Source organism: Chiloscyllium plagiosum, unplaced genomic scaffold, assembly GCF_037043375.1.
Source record: "Chiloscyllium plagiosum isolate Xiang-an unplaced genomic scaffold, Cpla_swu_hap1 HiC_scaffold_6, whole genome shotgun sequence".
NCBI lineage: Eukaryota > Metazoa > Chordata > Chondrichthyes > Orectolobiformes > Hemiscylliidae > Chiloscyllium > Chiloscyllium plagiosum.
In genome coordinates, this window is record NW_028270144.1 from 85163757 (window position 1) to 85184443 (window position 20687).

Consider the following 20687-nt stretch of genomic DNA (forward strand, 5'->3'; position numbering starts at 1 on the left):
ATTGTTCAGAGTATTCCAGATTTGGTCTGACTAGTACCTTGTACAGTTTTATACAAGATCTCCCCATTTTTATACTCTATTCCCTTTGCAGTAAAGGTCATCATTTTATTTCACTATTATCCACTGAACTTGGATTCTAACCTTTTATGATTTATGTACCAACACTTCCAAATCCTCCTGTGCTGCAGCTTTTTGCAGTCTTTGTCCATTTAAATAATATTCAGCTTTTCTATTCTTCCTGCCAATGTGCATAATCTTGCATTTTCCAGCATTATATTCCAATAACCAGGCTTTTGGTCACTTGCCTAACCTGCCTATATCCCTTTGAAGATTCTATATATCACCTTCACAACTTGCCTTCCCACCTATGTTTGTATCAGCTACAAACATGGCTATAGTATATTCATTGGGGGTGAAATAAGTGACAGTCAATGTCATTATCAGCCCCAAACGTCGATTTTCCTGCTCCTCGGATGCTGCCTGACCTGCTGTGCTTTTCCAGCAACACACTCTCGACTCTTGTCTCCAGTCCTCATTTTCGCCTAATGTCATTATCATATTCCCTCACTCTATTGCCAGTCACCATGGGCAGTTGCCAGGATAAAAAATGGTTGCTGCATTTGTCACAAACTAGTTATTGACATGCGCGTTCTGCGTGCGCGGCTCTTGGGGCCTGTTTGCTCTCTATGGTGCGGTCGCCATCACTGAGAGAGCGGAGGGGAGGTAATATGGCGGTGGAGTCCAGAGTCACCCAGGAGGAGATTAAGAAAGAACCGGAGAAGCCAGTGGATCGCGAAAAGGTGAAAATCGTTCGCAATGACGGGGGTTGGCGAGGGCTATCACCTGAGGCAGTAGCGGCGGCCTTGCAGGTTGAGTCAGGTCAAGGCCTGGGTTATGTCAATTCCGGGAAAGTGCACGTTGGAAGATGCCGCCGCTGCGGGGTCTCTCTCACTCTCAGACATGAAGCATTTTTCACAGGGTGGACTGACTGAGGTGCCGCGGTCTGAGCTGATTGAGGGTGAGGCCAAGGTTTCTCCTTTCGGCCCAATTTCAACCGGTAACTGGAAATTTCTACATCGAAAACCAGAAGTCTTTTTTTTTTAATAATTGTTTTGTTCTGAATGTTTTTCTTTGTGATACATTGTGAGGGTGTTAATAGGGTTCCAGTCAGAACAAGCTGCGAACCTGCACCTAAACATAAAATTGTAGGATTACGGCTAGGGACCAATGTAATTGGGGCAGGGGAGAAACAGGCGGTATCAGATCAGTCGCCTGTGAGCACCTACAGTTTAATTTAATTGACTGAAACTAAATTGGATATCGGGCATGTCGTAGAGAGTTGATATGACTCCTATTTTGCCAGCGCTGAGGACAAACTTCTGTTTCCATATATTATCAACTAAAAAGGGACATGGCTCATTGCTGTGTATGCAGAAACCACTATGTCCGAATCTTCATCCAGTCTTTTATGCCAGTCCATTTACTACTTTCTTAGTTCAGTTGTGAACTGAACTCATTCAGGAGATGAAAACGTTAATCTCTCATTGTTTCAAAATAGGTGTGAAATTAAATGCAGAATTTTAAACAAGAAAGCTGTTTTTTATAACTTATGATTTTTTAAAAAGAAAAATCTCAGTCTCACTGAGAACTTTTGTGGGTTTTTTGTTTCTTTGAATATATTTTTGAGTCACATTAGAAATAATTTCCACAATTCCATTCCTTTTTTTCACTTGTGAGATGTGAGTATTCTGAATACCTAATCTAATGTACACCCGTCCCTAATTGTCTGAGCAAAAGTGATGGTGAGATGCCAGCTTGAACCACTTCTGCCCTTTGGGTGTAGGGACACCCAAAATGCTGTTAGGAAGGGAGTACCAAGATTTTGATCCACAACAGGAGATGAGCTTGATTTTGTCGACGTTCCCATGTATATGCTATCCTTGTCCTTGTAAGCAGTAGTCATGATTTGGAGGTGCAGGTGTTGGACTGGGATGTACAGAGTTAAAATCTTTCATCAGGTGGTTGTGCTACTCTTTCATCAGATGGTTGTGAAGTATAAGATCGTAAGGCACAGAATTTATAGCAAAAGTTTACAGTTTTGTTATAAACTGTCTTCCTATCTTATACTCCACAACCACCTGATGAAGAAGCAGTGTTCCAAAAGCTAGTGCTTTCAAATAAACCTGTTGGTCTATAACTTGGTGTTGTGTGATTTTAAACTTAGTAAGCAGCAGTGGTTTGGAAGATGTTGGCAGAGGAGCCTTGGTAAGCTACTGTAGTATACCTCTTAGATGGTACACATTGCTGCCCCTATGTCAGTGGCAAAAGAAGTGACTATTGAAAGTAGTGGTTGGGGTGCCAATCAGGTGGGTTTTTGTTCTGGATAGTGTTGAGCTTCTTGGTTGTTTTTGGAACTGCATGCAGACAATGGAGAGCCACTCCTGACTTGTGTTGTGAAGATGCTGGGCAGGTGTTGGAGAGACAGAAGTTTGAGTGACTCGTACATGGTGTGAATATATTGTGCCTGATGTGCATAAATGGCATTTACACAGCTCGAAGCTTTCATAATTTTCACATTTTTAAAAGAAAGTGATGAGTTTTCTTTGGATTGCTTTCATGGAGCTATTTGTTTGGCTGTTTTGCATGATGTTTGTAATGATACTGGCCAGATATGAGTTCAAATAAATATCAATTTTGGGTGTATCATTTCATTCAACCTAATTGTAATCAAGAGGAAGTTCAGCCATCTGAATTCAATGAAAGGTGGTGACTATCCTGTGACTATGAAGATACAGATTGTTTATCCAGGAGGTATAATGGCCACTTAACTCCTTTGCTGAAAATATGTTAATTTGATAGATGAGAGTAATGTGTCTTAGTAAAGATGTTGGGTATTCAAATAACTAGATATGCCAAAAGGATTAGTTGGCGGTGGCAATGGGATGGGACCAGAGTGAGACAGATCTATGGCGGAGTGAGTATGCCCATGTGAGCGATTAGAGGATCATTTCTTTGTTTAGCCAAGAATAAGGATATGTTTTAATTTTAATCCTTTTTATTTCCTGATTGACTATTACGGTACGTCAGAACCCTCTAAAATCTGCAATCCTAACTCCAAGTTGAGGACCTATTCAGAGGGTTCCACAAAATGGTAATTGCCCATTGGAAGTTTAAACTTGAGCAACACTTATTCTGACATACTGCCTGTGTTATATCTCAGAGGTCCTTATGTCTACCTTTCAAGACTCCTGTCTGTAGACCAGGATATCTCTTTTTCACCAGTTTACCTGTCACCTATGCACCAGTCTATGATAGTATTATTATTGGTGATCACCACAGAGATAAATCCCAACTTCACACAGGGCTCCATTCGTCATGTTGCACGGCCCTACTACTCTGCTGAACTGGAATATCTAGGATAAAAAGGATTGTGGAAAAAATAATTTATTTCAAGTTCTGTGTAAGTTTTTTTTGAAAGGAGTCCCTGAAAAGTCACGTTGGATATCCATTGTTTTAACAGGGTATTTCTTATAAACCATGTGGTTTTAGGAATTTTCTGAAAGATATCTGACAAGATTTATGATTGGTAAGGAGCTAGTTTCTGTTTGATGTGGAGGTGCCAGTGTTGGATTGGGTTGGACAAGATCAAAAATCACACACCACCTAGTTGTAGTCCAGTGGGTTTATTTGAAAGCATTTGCTTTCGGAGCACTGCTCCTTCATCAGGTGTTAGTCTGTTTGAACAGTGTTTTGCTTGAGATTGTTTGTTTGGTTTTGAGTTGGGAAAAAGGCTGCTCTTTACCTTTCTGACTCAGCTTGTTATGAGTCCAGTGTAAAACTTGGTTTTCTGTTTTTAAGGGGGTCTGGACAATTTCTCGATAGTCTTTTCTGAGAGAGTTGAGTCCATAAAGGCTTGAGCAACTACTGGAAGAGTCTAGAGATTTATCTTTGTGCCATCATGTCATTTTGACATCCATCTGAACATTCAACAGTGTGTACTTTTTTGTTCCTTCAAAATCTAAGTGTTCTTTTTCCCCAAACGTGAATCAGAGAAAAAAAAACCATTTTGAAACATTTATAATATCATATTGCAAAGCATTTCAATCAATTCTGCATCATAATCTCTATTATTACCTGGGTCATATATATTTTGGCATGGAGCAAACCAGATTAGAGAGATTAATGCATGCCTCAAAGACTTGTGTAGGGGGAATGGATTCCTGTTTGTGAGGCATAGGCATGAGTACTGGCAACAGTGGGATCTGTACCATTTGGAGAGTCCTGCAAACCACATAACTATGGAAATACAAAGGATTTTGAAGAAAAATGGGGTCAAGGGATCAAACTTAGGAAAATAAATCAAAGAGAGGAAGCAAAAGAGAAAGGTATAAATACAGAAAATAGTAAGCAGACTGTGACAGGAAGAGATAGAAAGTACAAATCTAAGTAAATCAGATGAGAAAAGACTGAATGTGAGGTGCTTTGACATGTCATAACTCAAGTGCAAGGCTATCTGAAATAGTGTTCAGTGTTAAATTATCCAGTTCACACAACTTTCATTCTAATACCATAAATGTGTTTTGTTTAAAATGTTTAACTACTCTTGCCTGTTTGCTGCTGCTCCTCCTCCTCAACCACCCCAACCGTCTACCCTCATACACATACACTCCAATTTTTCCACCACACCTTCCAGTGAGAGTTTTGACCACTTTTAGGTATGAATTTTCTCAACGCCCTGATGTATTCTGTACGTTGCCTTATTCTGTGATGCCGCTAAGTGATTATTTTTCCCTCCCATTAAGTTCAGACTCTCTGGTCCCACAGTCTTGTTCAGTTCCTGCTCATTTTAAACTTTTATTTGCCTGTTCAGTATCTGTTACATTTTATTTCAGCTGTACAGTTCTTGCACTTTTAAAATCTACACTCTAGCTGATCAAATATCACCCTTTTAAAATCTTCCACGAAGATGTTTATCTGTGTATACTCATAAATTTGCATAAGTTCAGCAGCCCCCAACACTGACTTTATCCAGCTTAATCCTAACTCATGATGCCATACATTTAAATCATGTAAAGTGGGTGCGGTAGAGTTTCAGAAATATAAGGTGTCTATTGGCATTATTAATTTACTATTAACTTTCAATTTGGAGAGCATACATTGTTTACTTTACATGCTGTGATTCAGAAAAAAAAAAGGATATTTATTAGCGAAAAATACAACTGAATCTCTGTGCACCATTTCCCAAACTTTGCTGAAAAAAGCCCTTAAATCTTATTAATTTGTGTTTCTGCTGTTAATTTCTTGGACCTAGATTTGACATTTATGCCCATGTTTTGAGTAATAGCAAAATCATTACAGAAAAATGACATTTGGGATTTAATTTTAACTTTCCAAATAGAATTTTGCAAAAGAGTAATGCAATTTATGGTGATTTAAGAAACAAGTTATGTTGATTTGTTAACTTAGTTTTTCTTAATTGAATGTTTCAAAATTTAGACCTGCCCTCTTCTGTTGAGAGTGTTCACAACTAACAATGGAAGACATCACAGAGTGGATGATTTTGCTCGAGGGAATGTCCCATCTAGTGAACTACAGATCTACACTTGGTAAGTGTTGTAATTCTCCTGTAAAACATGCTTCCAGTCATTATATGGTGTGCTTAATGATGTTGTGGCTTTTGGAAATGGGTGTTTTAACTACTAGTCTATTCTGTCTTTATCACATGTTTTGCAAGGAATTTTTTTTAACTAGATTTCATTTCAAAGATTTGTCTGATTCAGTAGCCAACTCCTTGCTTCATTGACTAATAGTTCTTTTGGCCATACCTCCAATAATTGTCAATCAAATTATACAAATTCTTTTCTGATTTCAATTTTCTTCTTGCCTACAATCATAAGATTTGCATTATGTCTCCTTTATGCCTCTGATTCAACCATTATAACAGTTCCCTGCCCACTTTGTTGAATATCCTGAATAAATTTATCTTAAATAGAGATCAAAACAAACATTGCAAACAATTTTCAATCTTCCATTTTCTTCACCAACTCATGGTAAGTGTTTGTTCAGATAGTTTAAACTTATTGCCGCCTTTTTGTCTGTGAAGTAGACATATAATATGAAATTCCCTAATCAAGCATATCGGTTGTAATGTTTGTGTTTTGTACTCCTGAGGAGTGGTTTCCTTGGTGAGAAAAGTTGCTCTAACATCTTAAATTTATTTAGAAGTGGCAATTGTTTTCTTTGTTCCCTCACCATCCATGGTAAGCTACAATTCAAGTCTGTGCACATGAGCATTTAATAAAATTATACTTACATTGTTGTTTCTATTCAGGATGGATGCTACACTGAAGGAACTAACAAGTTTAGTAAAGGAAGTCTATCCAGAGGCCCGGAAGAAAGGAACACATTTCAGCTTTGCAATTGTGTATCCAGATCCTAAACGACCTGGCTACAGGTTTGTGTAGCTTTATATTCATCGTTTTTTATGAGCTTGAAATTGAAGGAGTATGCATATCTGGATTGTTTTTACTTAAATTGTGAATGAAAAGACACTATTTTTAATAGAACTTTTCCTTGAAATTCACATTGTGTCTGGTGATAAATGCTAGCTTCCGACTGCACTGGCGATTAATTGATAGCCAGTCTGTGGAAGAAAAGGAGATTTTCAACTTTGTTTCTGGACCTTCTGAACCTTGATTGTCTTCACCAAGAGCATCCAGAGGACCTTCTGTGAAGATACTGTTTCTGAAGCAAGCTATATTGGGAAAGATCCCTATGGCATTGGCTTTTGTAGGAGATAACTTTAGATGGACATTCCACATCTTCTCTTTGTTTACCTTTAAGGACTAATTAGCAAAATGTATCTTTCCCAAAATGATTCTCCACAGGGAGAAATCTGTTCTCTTCCCCGCGCATTTACTTGTTGTATTTGTGTTTGTCTGTGTTTGTTTAGAGACTCTTCTTGGTGTTGCCAGTTCTTTTCAGGTAGCATAAATATAGTACTCCGAGTCAATAACGTACAGTACGAAAACAGACCCTTCTGTCCAACTCATCCATTATTCCAGTCCCATTTGCTAACAACTGGCCCATATCCCTCCAAACCCTTGCTATTCATATGCCTTTTAAATGTTGTAACTGTAACAGCCTTCTCCATTTCCTCTGGTAGCTCATTACATACATGCACCACCCTCTGCATGAAAAAGTTGCCCCTTAGATCCCTTTTAAATCTTTCCTCTCTCACCCTCAACCTATGCACTCTAGTTCTGGATTTCCCCATCCCAGGGAAAATACCTTGTCTATTTATCCTATGCATACTCCTCATGATTTTATAAAGCCCTATAAGGTCACCCCTCAGCCTCTGATGCTCCAGCGATAACAGGCCCAGCCTATTCAGCCTCTCCCTATAGCTTAAATTCTCTAACCATGGCAACATCTTTGTAAGTCATTTCTCAATCCTTTCAAATTTCACAAAATCCTTCCTACAGCAGGGAGAGCAGAATTGAACATAATCTTCCAGAAGTGGCTTAACCAATGTCTTGTAAAGCCGCAACATGACCTCCCAACTCTACTCCATACTCTCACCAATAAAGGAAAGCATACCAAATGCCGCCTTCACTATCCTATCTACCTGCAATTCCACTTCCAAGGAACTATGAACTGAACTCCAAGGTGTCCTTATTCAGCAACGCTCCTCAGGACCTTCTCATTAAGTGTATTAGTTCTGCCCTCATTTGCCTTTCCAAAATGCAGCACCTCCCATTTATCTAAATTAAACTCCATCGGCCACTCGAACTATTGGCCCATCTGATTAAACTCCCATCATACACTGAGGTAACCTTCTTCTCTGTACACTACACCTTCAATCTTGGTGTCATGATTAGATTAGATTAAATTCCCTACAGTATGGAAACACGCTCTTCGGCCCAACAAGTCCATACTGACCTTCCGAAGAGTAACCCACCCAGACCCGTTTCCCTCTAATGCACCTAACACTGGGCAATTTAGCATGGCCAATTCACCTACCTGCACATCTTTGGATCGTGGGAGGAAACCAGAGCAATTGAAGGGAATATATGGGGATGCAGCAGGGGCAATATTTGTGAAGAGGAACAACTCAATTTAAAAAAAAAAAGGGTGGGAGACTGTTAAAATACAGATTTGAGACTGCCCAGGGAATCCCTTATAGACTCAGACATGTAAGTCTCTCTCTCGGTTCGTCCCAGAGATCATACTCTCTGGAATAAAAAAACCTCTTACGGACTCATTTAATTTTAGTCATTCCCTTTTATTTACCAATAGCATCACTGTTACACCATAACACTGATATCTATAAGCTAAACTAACTAGGTTCTAATAACCTAGGAGAGTAGGGTACCAGTTCTTCAAGTGCCCCAGCAGGCTACTCTGATGTACTGAGACAAAGTGACTTCCTTTATAGGAGAAAGTGAGGACTGCAGATGCTGGAGATCAGAGCTGAAAATGTGTTGCTGGAAAAGCGCAGCAGGTCAGGAAGCATCCAAGGAGCAGGAGAATCAACGTTTTGGGCACGAGCCCTTTTTCCTGAAGAAGGGCTCATGCCCGAAACATCGATTCTCCTGCTCCTTGGATGCTGCCTTGGATGCTGCCTGACCTGCTGCGCTTTTCCAGCAACACATTTTCAGCTCTGGCTTCCTTTATACAAAAGGTTACAAAAACGTTGCATGTTCTTAGACAGATAACTGTGACAAACAATAATTCATTAGGAAGAAAAATTAATTGACAGGTCTATGCATGCTTGACTAATCACTCCTACAGGCCCTAAGCCATTCATTAGGTGGGAAAAACATATCCAGCTGAGTTAGGCACCTGCTAACGAGATAAGCTATAATAAAGAGGTACCAGTCTGAGCTAATTGGAGAGTTCATAAGGTAACCTTGCACAGCTCGCATGTCAGATACAATTGTTTTACAAAATGGCTTCTTAGCAAGGAGGGCAAACTTTTGACCATAAAATGGCTCTCTGACAAGCCACTGTTGGAATATTGCGTGCAATTCTGGTCTCCTTCCTATCGGAAACTATCGGAAGGATGTTGTGAAACTTGAAAGGGTTCAGGAAAGATTTACAAGGATGTTGCCAGGTTTGGAGGATTTGAGCTATAGGGAGAGGTTGAACAGGCTGGGGCTGTTTTCCCTGGAGTGTCGGAGGCTGAGGGGTGACCTTATAGAGGTTTGTAAAATCATGAGGGGCATGGATAGGGTAAATAGACAAAGTATTTTCCTGGGGTCGGGGAGTTCAGAACTAGAGGGCATAGGTTTAGGGTGAGAGGGGAAAGATATAAAAGAGACCTAAGGGGCAACTTTTTCCACATAGAGGGTGGATGGAATGGCTGCCAGAGGATGTGGTGGAGGCTGGTACAATTGCAATAGTTAAGAGACATTTGGATGGGTATATGAATATGAAGGGTTTGGAGGGATTTGGGCCAGGTGCTGACAGGTGGGACTAGATTGGTTTGGGATATCTGGTCGGCATGGACAGGTTGGACCGAAGGGTCTGTTTCCATGCTGTACATCCCCATGACACATTGTGCCAGAATCTCTTCAATGTTACGCCTAGAATAATTTCTAAGTTAGGAGCAGACTCCTACTTTTTAAGTACTGAATCATTCTGTACCTGAGGTTGATATGTTCCCACAAGGTTGCATTTAAACTAATTAATTAGTCTTTGAATTAAACGTGCTTTCTTTTCAGGGTTGTGATTCAAATTCAAATGAGACATAAGATCTAATTAGTTAGAATTGACAGTGGGGCAGTCTGTAAGGTCTGTAGGGTGGTCTGCAAGAACAGCAAGTAAGTTAAAGCTTCATCAATATTACCTTTTACAGTGTTTGTATTTAATAACTGGTAATGGCTACTCAATATCATCATAAAGTCCCAAAATGCAATTAAATTCAATCCATAGCAGGTATGCAGTAAGCATTAATTTTCTACTGGCTTCAACAGCCTCAGCACTAAAATGCTCGCTCTCGCTCTCTAGTGTCCTTTTGAACTCTCAAGTCAGGGTCCTGTAACAGCAAAGATGTTTTTCTGTGTCTGCCCAGCTTGCAAGGGTGCTAAGAGTACATTATAATTGACAGAACCTGACCATCAATTACAAGGCTTTGATAGTACTGAGTTTCGTTTCCGGGTCAGAATCAAACACTTTCATTAACATTCATGACCATTCCCTTGTGAAATTATCACTGGGTGTCCTACTCACACAGATTCACTGATGCTAAGGCAAATGTTCTTAATTGTCTTAGAGCATCCTGTTGTCACTTGGTGAGCACAGATGTTTTTATCTTCTACGCTGGCTCAAAGGTGGAAGACAGAGGGTGGTGTGGAGGGATGTTTTTCAGACTGGAGGCCTGTGACCAGTGGAGTGCCACAAGGATCAGTGCTGGGTCCTCTACTTTTTGTCATTTATATAAATGATTTGGATGCGAGCATAAGAGGTACAGTTAGTAAGTTCGCAGATGACACCAAAATTGGAGATGTAGTGGACAGCGAAGAGGTTTCCCTCCGATTGCAACAGGATCTTGACCAGATGGGCCAGTGGGCTGAGAAGTGGCAGATGGAGTTGAATTCAGATAAATGTGAGGTGCTGCATTTTGGGAAAGCAAATCTTAGCAGGACTTCTACACATAATGGGAAGTGCCTACAGAGTGTTGCTGAACAAAGAGACCTTGGAGTGCAGGTTCATAGCTCCTTGAAAGTGGAGTCGCAGGTAGATAGGATAATGAAGAAGGCATTTAGTATGCTTTCCTTTATTGAGTATTGAGTACAGGAGTTGGGAGGTCATGTTGCGGCTGTACAGGACATTGGTTAGGCCACTGTTCGAATATTGCATGCAATTCTGGTCTTCCTATCGGAAAGATGTTGTGAAACTTGAAAGGATTCAGGAAAGATTTACAAGGATGTTGCCAGGGTTGGAGGATTTGAGCTATAGGGAGAGGCTGAACAGGCTGGGAGTGTTTTCCCTGGAGCGTTGGAGGCTGAGGGGTGACCTTATAGAAGTTTACAAAATGATGAGGGACATGGATAAGGTAAATAGGCAAAGTCTTTTCCCTGGGGTCGGGGAGTCCAGAACTAGAGGGCATAGGTTTAGGGTGAGAAGGGAAAGATATAAAAGAGACCTAAGCGGCAACTTTTTCACATAGAAGGTAGTACGGGTATGGAATGAGCTGGCAGAGGAAGTGGTGGAGGCTGGTACAATTGCAACATTTTAAGAGGCATTTGGATGGGTATATGAATAGGAAGGGTTTGGAGAGATATGGGCTGGGTACTGACAGGTGGGACTAGATTGGGTTGGGATATCTGGCCGGCATGGACGAGTTGGACCGAAGGGTCTATTTCCATGCTGTACATCTCTATGACTCTATACCTCGAGTTTCCCCCTTTTTCTGAGCCTTCCTGCCAGTCTATTTTCTGGCGTGTTCTATAATTCAGCAATATATTTTAGTCTAAATGCTTAAAGACATTTTTAGGCTATAGATTTTCTCAAGACAACAGTGCATCAGAGGAGCTGTGATTGGGGTAAGTGCAACAAGATGGTTAGCACAATTAAACTGTAGGGCTGGGGCTCAGGGACTAACATGGGAGATGAGAATGTTAATTAAAAGTTGAGTTGTTACATGTGGAAACTCAGTTTTTGATAAATCGATATGATGTTTATTAGTATTGAGCGGTGAGGGGATGGGAGAACATGCATTATGGAAGGCTTTGATTATCAGACTCACTGCAAAGTGCAACCCTTGCCACTGCCTTCCATCATTACTTGGGTCAAAAATGCCCAGTGGAAATGGAAAATGACTGGAGCCACACCCAAAGTGAATGGAGTAAGAGTTTTTATTTGTTGGAAAACACAGACTCTATCAGTGTGCAATGTGTGGCCCTTCAGGAGAAACTGCATTAATTAGGCATTTACACAGAATCATTACACCCTGCACATGAAATGCACACACTGTCCAATTATGTGGAATACAAATCTTGGCCACAAGCAATCTTGGACATGTCATTGATCATGACTGACTGATCACAGTCATCTCTGAAACAAAAGCAATCACAGACAACCTTAAAAAGTACCACTTGCAGACTTCAATTCGCAAAAACATTCAAAGGTCTCATAGGCTGCACAAGTGCACAGAGCTGATTTCCTCTCACCTTGAATGGTAACTATTTGTGAACATGCTTACATGCAATGCTGTCCTTCTTGTGGGAGCTGAGGTAAGTGGGCAAGGTTTCATTAATCCTCCCTCTATATACATAGAATAAAGCTCCCTGTGTCAAAAGCTTTCCTTCTTGGGAGTTCTCCAGTCTCACTGTGTAGAGGACTAGTCTAAACTGTCATTTGTGATTGACATGAATGACTGTTCACATTATATCAAGAACTTGTTTGGTTTCAGATATTCTCTCCACAGCATCATTGGAGCCATGACTAATGGATCCATCTACAGCAAGGATTATCACCATGACAGTGGTGCAGCAAAGTCAGAGAAAGTAAGGAGGAACAGATGAGCCAGCTAGTCCAGGGCCTATAGCTGCTAAACTGTTGTAGTGTAAGGTCCTCTCAAGATGTGGAGGCGATACAGGAGGCCAAGAGTCTTAATGCTATTTCCTCCAGATGAGTGAGGCACATTGCCACTTCAGACTGATGATGTCCCAGAACACATTCTCAATTCTGCTGTTGAACAGCATGGCCATCCCTTCCTAATGGCTGTTAGGGTGACAGTTCAGCAAATTTGTTGAGACTTCTACTCGCTCAACATGGCTTTCCTGTAGACTTGAAAGAATCCTCTAAGTAAATTACTTTTTTAGTTTGTCACTTCAGTCACCGATATACACAGCTGATGTTCAAGTCACCACAAAGAGTTACAGTTCTGCTTCAATTTTAAAAGCAGTATCATCCAGGGCAGCATGGTGGCTCATGGTTAGCACTGCTGTCTCACAGTGCCAGGGACCCAGGTTCAATTCTAGTCTCTGGCAACTGCATGGACTTTGCACATTCTCCCCATGTCTGTGTGGGTTTCCTCCCACAATCCAAAGATGTGCATGTTAGGTGAATTGGCCAAGCTCAATTGTCCATAGCGTTCAGGTATGTGTAGGTTAGGTGCACTAGTTAGGGGTAAATATAGGGGAATGGGTCTGGGTGGGTTACTCTTTGGAGGTTCGGTGTGAACATGTTGGGCCGAATGGTCTATTTCCACACTAAAGAGATTCTGTGATTCTATGAATACAGAATGATTTTCTTTTATGCCCCTGGTCCTGGTTAATCCATACTGACCTTTGTCTGACTCCATAATGAATTGGAGCAAGTCTGAACTGACACCAAGCATTCTAGTAGAACATACTGGCATACCATTGAGATGTGATTACATTTAGTTTTTAATCATATCAAATGTTATCAAAAGCTAGACTTTGATGAAAGAATGGCCTGACAGTTTTCCCAAGGACAAATTGTCCTAAACTGGTTTAAATAATTGTCCAAATGTGTGTTGCCAAGATACAGTTGGCTTTGAAACTATGAAATATTAAAAATACATGTTCTTTACTTTTTCCATGTATAACAATTTGTTTTAACAAAAAAACCCACCTTCAGTTCATAGTTTACACTTCAGATTAAATGTTTGTGTTTATTGAATTGCCAAGAGGTTGAATCCCAAGGAATGTGATGTATAAATCTTCATTACATCAGTAACCGAGGCATCAAGAAGCATCTACTTGTGTTAAGGTTACAGGGTAGAGTGTCTAAGAGGAGGAGTCCAGCAAGTCTGTAAATTTGTTAACTCGTGTAAAATGAAATCTACATTCAACTCCAACATAACAATGTAAATAGTTTGTTCCCTTTATAACAAGGGTAGGTGGTGTTTCGGTGGTTGATGGTGATGGTGATTCTCCTTCAGGCATTTTCTACACTGGGAAGTAGTGAGTGAAAACAAATTAAGGGGTAATTTTTATCTAAAGTCTAGTTTTCCCTTTTAATTTATCAGTTAACTAAATATTACACTTTGAGTTGAGTAACGTTTTTTTAATTGAAACCTTAAGTCTCTCAAACTGAGAGAAACTGTAATTAGTTAATGGCTGGATTAATCTAATTCTTTGAAGTTTGTCAGTTGTTTTCAAGAAGCATAAGTAGAGGCTTTCCTCAGTGCTGCTTTGGCAATCGGGTGGAAAGTAGGAATTTGTTGAGATAGACAAAGTTTGGTGAGACACTGGACGCATTTCTTTCTTCCCTAATGTTTTCATTCCTGTAGTTAGCTTTTCCTTTGGTACAGCAGAAGCAGCTGATTGGTGACAACTGTTATGTTTTGTATTATTCAGAGTATATAATTTTAAAAATTACAGGATGGCAGGTCAGAGTGGCCAAATGGAGTGTACATTCTGCAATATTTGTGAAGCCATTGATTCACCATTTGTTCTAGATAACACTCTGAAGGAAGTATCACAGACTGTAAAACCCTGAGCTCAGGATTTCAGAAATGGAACAGCAGCTGGAATCACTGTGGTGTAATCACAGGTTGGAAGGATAAAGGCAGACAGCAAATGGATGACTGTCAGGCAATCTAAAGAAGAAAATAGACAGGTATTGCAGGAGTCTATCTTGCTTGCGAATTGGTATACCATTTAGATACAGTAAACTTTGTTTGAACCTGCATTCTTGATAAATGGGCAAAAATTGTAAACCAGAAGTTTACTGTATTATCTAAATCTCCCGTGATGTCCAAGTAGTCATTTGAGGGTGTGAATGCGAAGGCTGTCTCTGCCGATAAGTTTTATTTAAGGCAAGGTTGCATTATTATTTGTGATTTATGCTGTAAATAAAGCATCCCCCCCCCCCCCCCCCCCGCATTATGTTTCTTTTACTTAGTGTATGTTTTTACATTGATTATATAGACCTTTTGATCAAATCAGCATACTCCTGGTCCCATAGGTGCCAGTTAATAAAACATTTGCTGTACTAGTAAGGATGAATGGTTCTTCAAGAGAGTGCAGTTCGAGCTAAGTTGGTGGTACTATGGGCAGCTGGACAGTGGAGGAAGACTTATACAGGAGCAATAGTTATAGGGATTGCATAGTCAGAGGGTCATACAGGCATTTCTATGGGCATTAATATGGCTCCAGAATGGTCTGTTGCCTCCCCAATGCCAAGGTAAAGTATGTTATAGAGTTGTTGCAAAACAAGGTAATCTGCCAGAGGTCACGGTTGACATTGGTATCAGTGACCTAGATAGGAGTGGGGCTAAGGTCCTGAAAGCAGATTTCACTGTGCTAGATAGGGGTGATGGTCCCATGTGCTCGTGAATGTAGAACTTTGAAAATTGAGTGGTTGAACACATGGCTGGGCAGCAGGTTTCTGGGGCATTGCAAACTGTACTGGTGAAGGTCAGACCTGTACAAGCCAGATGGTCTGCACCTGAACAGGACTGGGATAAATATCCTTTGAAGGGACTTTTGCTATTGCTCGTTCTAAAGAAGGGTCACTGGACCTGAAACATCAACTTTTGTTTTCTCTCCACAGATACTGCCAAACCTGTTGAGTTTCTCTCTCAATTTTGTTTGCTTAAGTTTGTAGAAACTAAATTGGCATGGGGCTGGAAACCTGAGGACAAGTTCAAAGCCAGAAATGGGGCAGAAATTTAGTGAGTGACTCTGAAAGACAGGAAGCAGAGGTTGAGAAATGTACAGCACAAGAATTTGGCAGTATTAAAAGGTAATGCAAACATAAGGAGTATAGCAAAACATAAGGAGTGGTCGACACAGGCATCTATCAGCATTATATCATTACTATTGTGGTGTCTTGGCTTAAAGAGGGACGATGATGGCAGCTCAGCATCCCTGGATAGAGCTTGTTTAGCAGGCCAGAGAGGAGGATAAAACAGGTGGGCTTAGCATTCTTCTTTAAATCTTCAATTACAGCTGAGAGAATGGATGCTATTTTAAATGAAGTGTCAAATGAGGCCACTTGTGCGTTAAATTCAGAAGCAAATAAAGGGGCAGCCACACTGCTGCACATATATAGATCCCCAACAGAGAGAGAGAAGCAAACGTAGGCAAATTCCTGAGTTAAAACTCAGTTGGTTGGTAACCTCAACTACCCAAATGTCATTTGGGATACAGACTTCCTGATAGGGAAGGAGGGTACATAATTCTTAAAATACATTCAAGAGAATTTTTTTTTAGCCAGCATGTAATAAGCTTATCAAGAGATGGCACATTTTTTGTCTTAGGAAATTAAGATGGGTAGGTGAATGAAATAGCAGTGGTGATCATTTTGGACACTGTGATCCTAATACAGTTAGATTTAGCATCATTACGGTTGGAGGAAAAGACATAACGTGAATAAAGGTTCTAAGTTGTGGTAAGACAGCATGACAAACCTGGAATGATCTGGCAAACTTGAATTGGATAAAGTCAGTGGGAGGCATTTAAAAGTGCAATTCTGGGCACATTCGTAGGCACGTGTCCACAAAAAGCAAGTGTGGTAATGCTAAATTTAGGGCATAGTTTTGTTAAGGGAAGGTCGTATCTTAGAGAACCTAAGATTGGGTTGTCTTCCTGAGAACAAAGAAAACTGAGGGGTGACTTCTTTGAAGTGTACAGAACAATGATGGCCTTGAATAGAGTGGACAGGGAAGACCTGTTTCCTCTAGTTGGGAGATCAATTATCCAATGGATTGCAGATTTTTGATGGTCTGGCTAGAGGGGACATACGAAAAAAAACCTTTTCACCATAAATGTCTGGAATTCACTACCTGGTTTAGATGTTGAAATGGAAGTCCTCAACTTATTAAATAGGAACTTAGGTCTACACCTGAAGCATTGTAACCAACAAGACTACAGACCAAGTGCTGAAAAATGGGATGAGAATTTATTCAGCCAGGGCAGAGATGGCAGGCTGAGTAGCCTCTTTGTGCTGTAAAATATCTGTAGTTCTGTGTGTTATTTGGAGGAGTGCTTGTTTGAATTTTCATGTTACAAGTTGTTAACTAGATTTATTATAAAGCTTATTCTGTTTTCTGTTTGTTATAAAAAGCTGGTGGATCTTGAGTCTTGGAGTTTCAAAGAATGAGGGGGCATCTGATTGAAACTTACTGAACACTGAGAGGCCTGGATAGAGTGGATGTGGAGCACATGTTTTCTCGAGTAGGAGAGACTAGGACCTGAGGGCACAGCTTCAGAATTAAGGGACAACTCTTTTGAACTGAAATGAGGGGGAATTTCTTCAGCCAGAGAGTGAAGTTGATTACTGCAGAAGCCTGTGAAGGGCAAGTCATTGGGCATCTTTAGGACAGAGGTAGATAATTCTTAATTAGTAAGGGCATCAAAAGTTATGGGGAAAAAGCAGGAGAATGGGTTTGAGAAAGATATCAGCTCTGATTGAATTATCCTGATGTGCAGGAAATGTATGTTGTTGGCTGTCAGCTTTAAAGTGGCAGTTTGGAGGTCAGCAGTATGGTTAAGATGGATAGGAGGCAATAGGCAGGTGAAGTGGGTGAATAAATCCACTCCAACTAATTTTTCACCGTCTAAGGGGAAAGGATTTCTGTCAAAAAATATATGTTGCACTAAACTATGTATAAAACAAGTTGCTTCCTAATAATATTTTCATAAGGTGAGTTACTTGTTACTCATTTAATATGTATCTGATAAGTTTGAGAATGCAATTGATGCAGAGTTATTTGGTGGCCAAAGCCTTAACTCTGAGGTGCTTAAATTAGCCTGTTTCTTTTATTCACTCCCGGGATGTGACTGTCGCTGGCTGTCTATCCTTAATTACCCTTGAGAAGGGAGTGGTGAGCTGCCTTCTTGAACTGTTACAGTCTGTTTATAGACCAAAGGACACTGAAGAAATAGTGATATCTTTCCAAGTTAGCTTGGTGAGTGGCTTGGAGGGGAACTTGCAAGTGGTGATACTCCTAAGTATTTGCTGACTTTTACTTCTATCCAGAAGAACATCATGAATTTGGAAGGTGCTATCCAAGAAGCCTTGGTGAATTTCTGCAGTGCATCATGTAGATGGTGCAAATTGCTAAGCTAGGTGTTGGTGGAGGGAGTGGGCAGTATTCCACCACACTCCTGATTTGTGCCTTGTAGATGGTGGACAGGTTTTGGGGAGTCAGGAAGTGAGTTTTCCATGCTAGGATTCCAAGCCCATGACCTGCTCTTGTTTCCACTTTATTTAAAAGGTTAGTCCAATTCAGTTTCTGATCAATGGTAACCTCCAGGATGTTGACAGTGTAGGATTTAGTAATGGTTATGTCGCTGACTCCCCTCTCATTGAGGACAGTCCTTGCCTGGCATTTGTGTGGTGTCAATGTTACTTACCTCTTATCAGCCAAGCCTGGATATTTCCAGGTGTTACTGAATTTGGGCATGAACTACTTCAGTATCTGAGCAGTCATGGTATCTAAATCCATTATTCTTTTTATTTTGGCAATATTAACAGAAATCAAAATGGCATAAATGCACATGGATTGTACAGATTATGTAGACTTAGTCTATGTGTCTAGTATCTGCTATCTAAAAGGGCAAATAAGGTGCAGAATAAAGCACAAATTATAAAGTGTAATTTTCTGTCTAGAATTTGATCAGTGAAGCTTTATATTATTAATTAGTCCCATTGTAGTTTTAAGAGGATGTTTGGAGTTGCTTAAAGGGAAAAGGTTAAAGTATAGAGTGTTTAATTGTGTCTTAAACAAAACTACATTGCTCATTGAGCAGTCCTAATAGATTTTAGTTTTTAACTGTGAAAATTGCATCTAGATGACTATTGTTTTGCTTTTGTATAACAGAGTGAAGGAAATCGGTACCACTGTTTCAGGGAGGAAAGGACCAGATGACTCGATGACATTACAATCGCAAAAATTTCAAATTGGGGACTATCTGGACATTGCAATAACACCACCTAGTAGAGCACCGCCTCCACCTGGCCGCATGAGACCATATTAATGTTCCTTCCTCACCCGCTTTGGGCAGCTGTGGCTGAAATTTGGTGGCCCTGTATATGTAACCAAGAATGTTGGCATGTTTCACTGTATTTTATTCCTAAACAGGGTAATTTTTGAGAGATAATTTTGACTGAATGCAGATGTGGGGAAGCATCTGTGCGCTCCAGCTACAACGTTTTTGATTTTGTTTAGTTTGTTTGCAATTTTTTAATAAAATTGTGCCTTCATTTCATTGTTTTTGACTCTAGAATGTTCACATAGAATTTGTCCAGAAACTTTAATGCAATCTGGGTTTATTAAAAATGACATATCACAGTTCATGATCCTCTTCTCAATACCCAAGTTTTACTTTGATTCATAACAATATAGTTATACAAGTGTAACTTAGCTAGCATATTCACAGTCTTAAAAGGTCTACAACACACTGCTGTTTACTTCACCCAGCATCATTCCTCTATTTCTTAAATATTATTGGTGGTCCTTTAATTCTGATGGTCACTGCCTTGTTGACCTCACCGTGATAAATATCTTCTGCACTCTCTCCAGTGCAATCACATCCCTCCTATAATGTGGATTCTGGACTATAAACAGTATTCTAGCTTTGGCCAAACCCATGTTTTATACAGTTAGCATAACCTCTCTGCCTCAGTTAATATTGGCAAGTATCCTATATGCCTTTTCAACCATTTTATCTACCATTCCACTACCTAAGGGACCAATGGATATGAACACCAAGCCTCTCCGAAACCTCAGTGCTTCCCAGGATCCTACTGTCTATCATGTACTCCCTTAATTTGTTCTGTCCAAGTGCATAAGCATACACTTATCTGGATTGAATTCCACTTGTCTCTGACCAGCCCATCTGTATCCTCCTGTAATCTAAGGTTATACTCCACTATTTACTACCCTGCCAGTTCTTGTATCATCTGTGAAATTACTGATTAACTCGCCTATATTTGATTAAAATGGTAACCTCAGTCAGTGCAGGAATTGAGCTCATGCTGCTGGCATCACTGCATCACAAATCAGCTGTCTGGCAACTAAGCTAAACAAGATCCAATAAAGTCAAAATTATTTCTATATATACCACCAGTAGTGAGAGTCATGTGGAACTTCACTGGCTTTCAATTACAAAATAGCCCTTGACCATCATACTCTGCCACTTGGTCAATTCTGGATCCAGTTAGCCAAATTTCCTTAGATTCCATGGGTTCTTCGATCATATACATTACACTAATGTATTCACTTGGTTGTCTCAGAAAAATTCAAACAAGTTGGTCAGACATGATCTTCCCTCTTAACAGAATAATGCTGACTGTTTTTGACTAATCCCTGCCTCACCAAGTACAAATTAATTCTATCCTTGGGCGTTGCTTCTAATAGTCTCCTGACCACTGAGGCTAGAGTGACTGACTTGTAGTTTTCTGATTTTTTTTCCCCTTCCTTCTTGAGTGATCGTACCACACTGGCAATTCTCTGGAACCTTCTGTGACTAGAGAGGATTTGAAAGTTATTGCCAGCAGCTCGACTATTTCTTCCTTTGCCTCAACAATCTAGGATGCATTTCATCCAGCCCTGGGGAGTTCTTTTAAGCCTGCCAGACCACCAGAACAATGCCTCTGTCTATGCTAATTTCTTTCATCATTGTTATAGTCATATTCCCTGAATTCTGTACTTCTCACTAGTGAATGAAGTATTAATTTGGGACTTACTTTTTCCCTAGTTA

The 20687-nt window shown here is 40.2% G+C and overlaps 1 protein-coding gene across 1 annotated transcript; it reads left to right on the plus strand.

The window, feature by feature from the left end:
- Positions 1-666: 666 nt before the first annotated feature.
- On the plus strand, positions 667-19188 carry sap18 (Sin3A associated protein 18). The gene is made up of 4 exons (XM_043691927.2): positions 667-800; positions 5497-5606; positions 6332-6454; positions 18806-19188. Exons 1-4 carry the CDS (start codon positions 687-689, stop codon positions 18960-18962), a joined length of 504 nt encoding a protein of 167 aa, XP_043547862.1. The 5' UTR covers positions 667-686; the 3' UTR covers positions 18963-19188.
- The last annotated feature ends 1499 nt before the right edge of the window (positions 19189-20687 follow it).

Coding starts and splice junctions, on each gene's coding strand:
- sap18 (XM_043691927.2), top strand. CDS start 687: ATGGTGCGGTCGCCATCACTGAGAGAGCGGAGGGGAGGTAATATGGCG. Junction 801..5,496: donor AGCCAGTGGATCGCGAAAAG/GTGAAAATCGTT, acceptor TTCAAAATTTAG/ACCTGCCCTCTTCTGTTGAG. Junction 6,455..18,805: donor CCTAAACGACCTGGCTACAG/GTTTGTGTAGCT, acceptor TTTGTATAACAG/AGTGAAGGAAATCGGTACCA.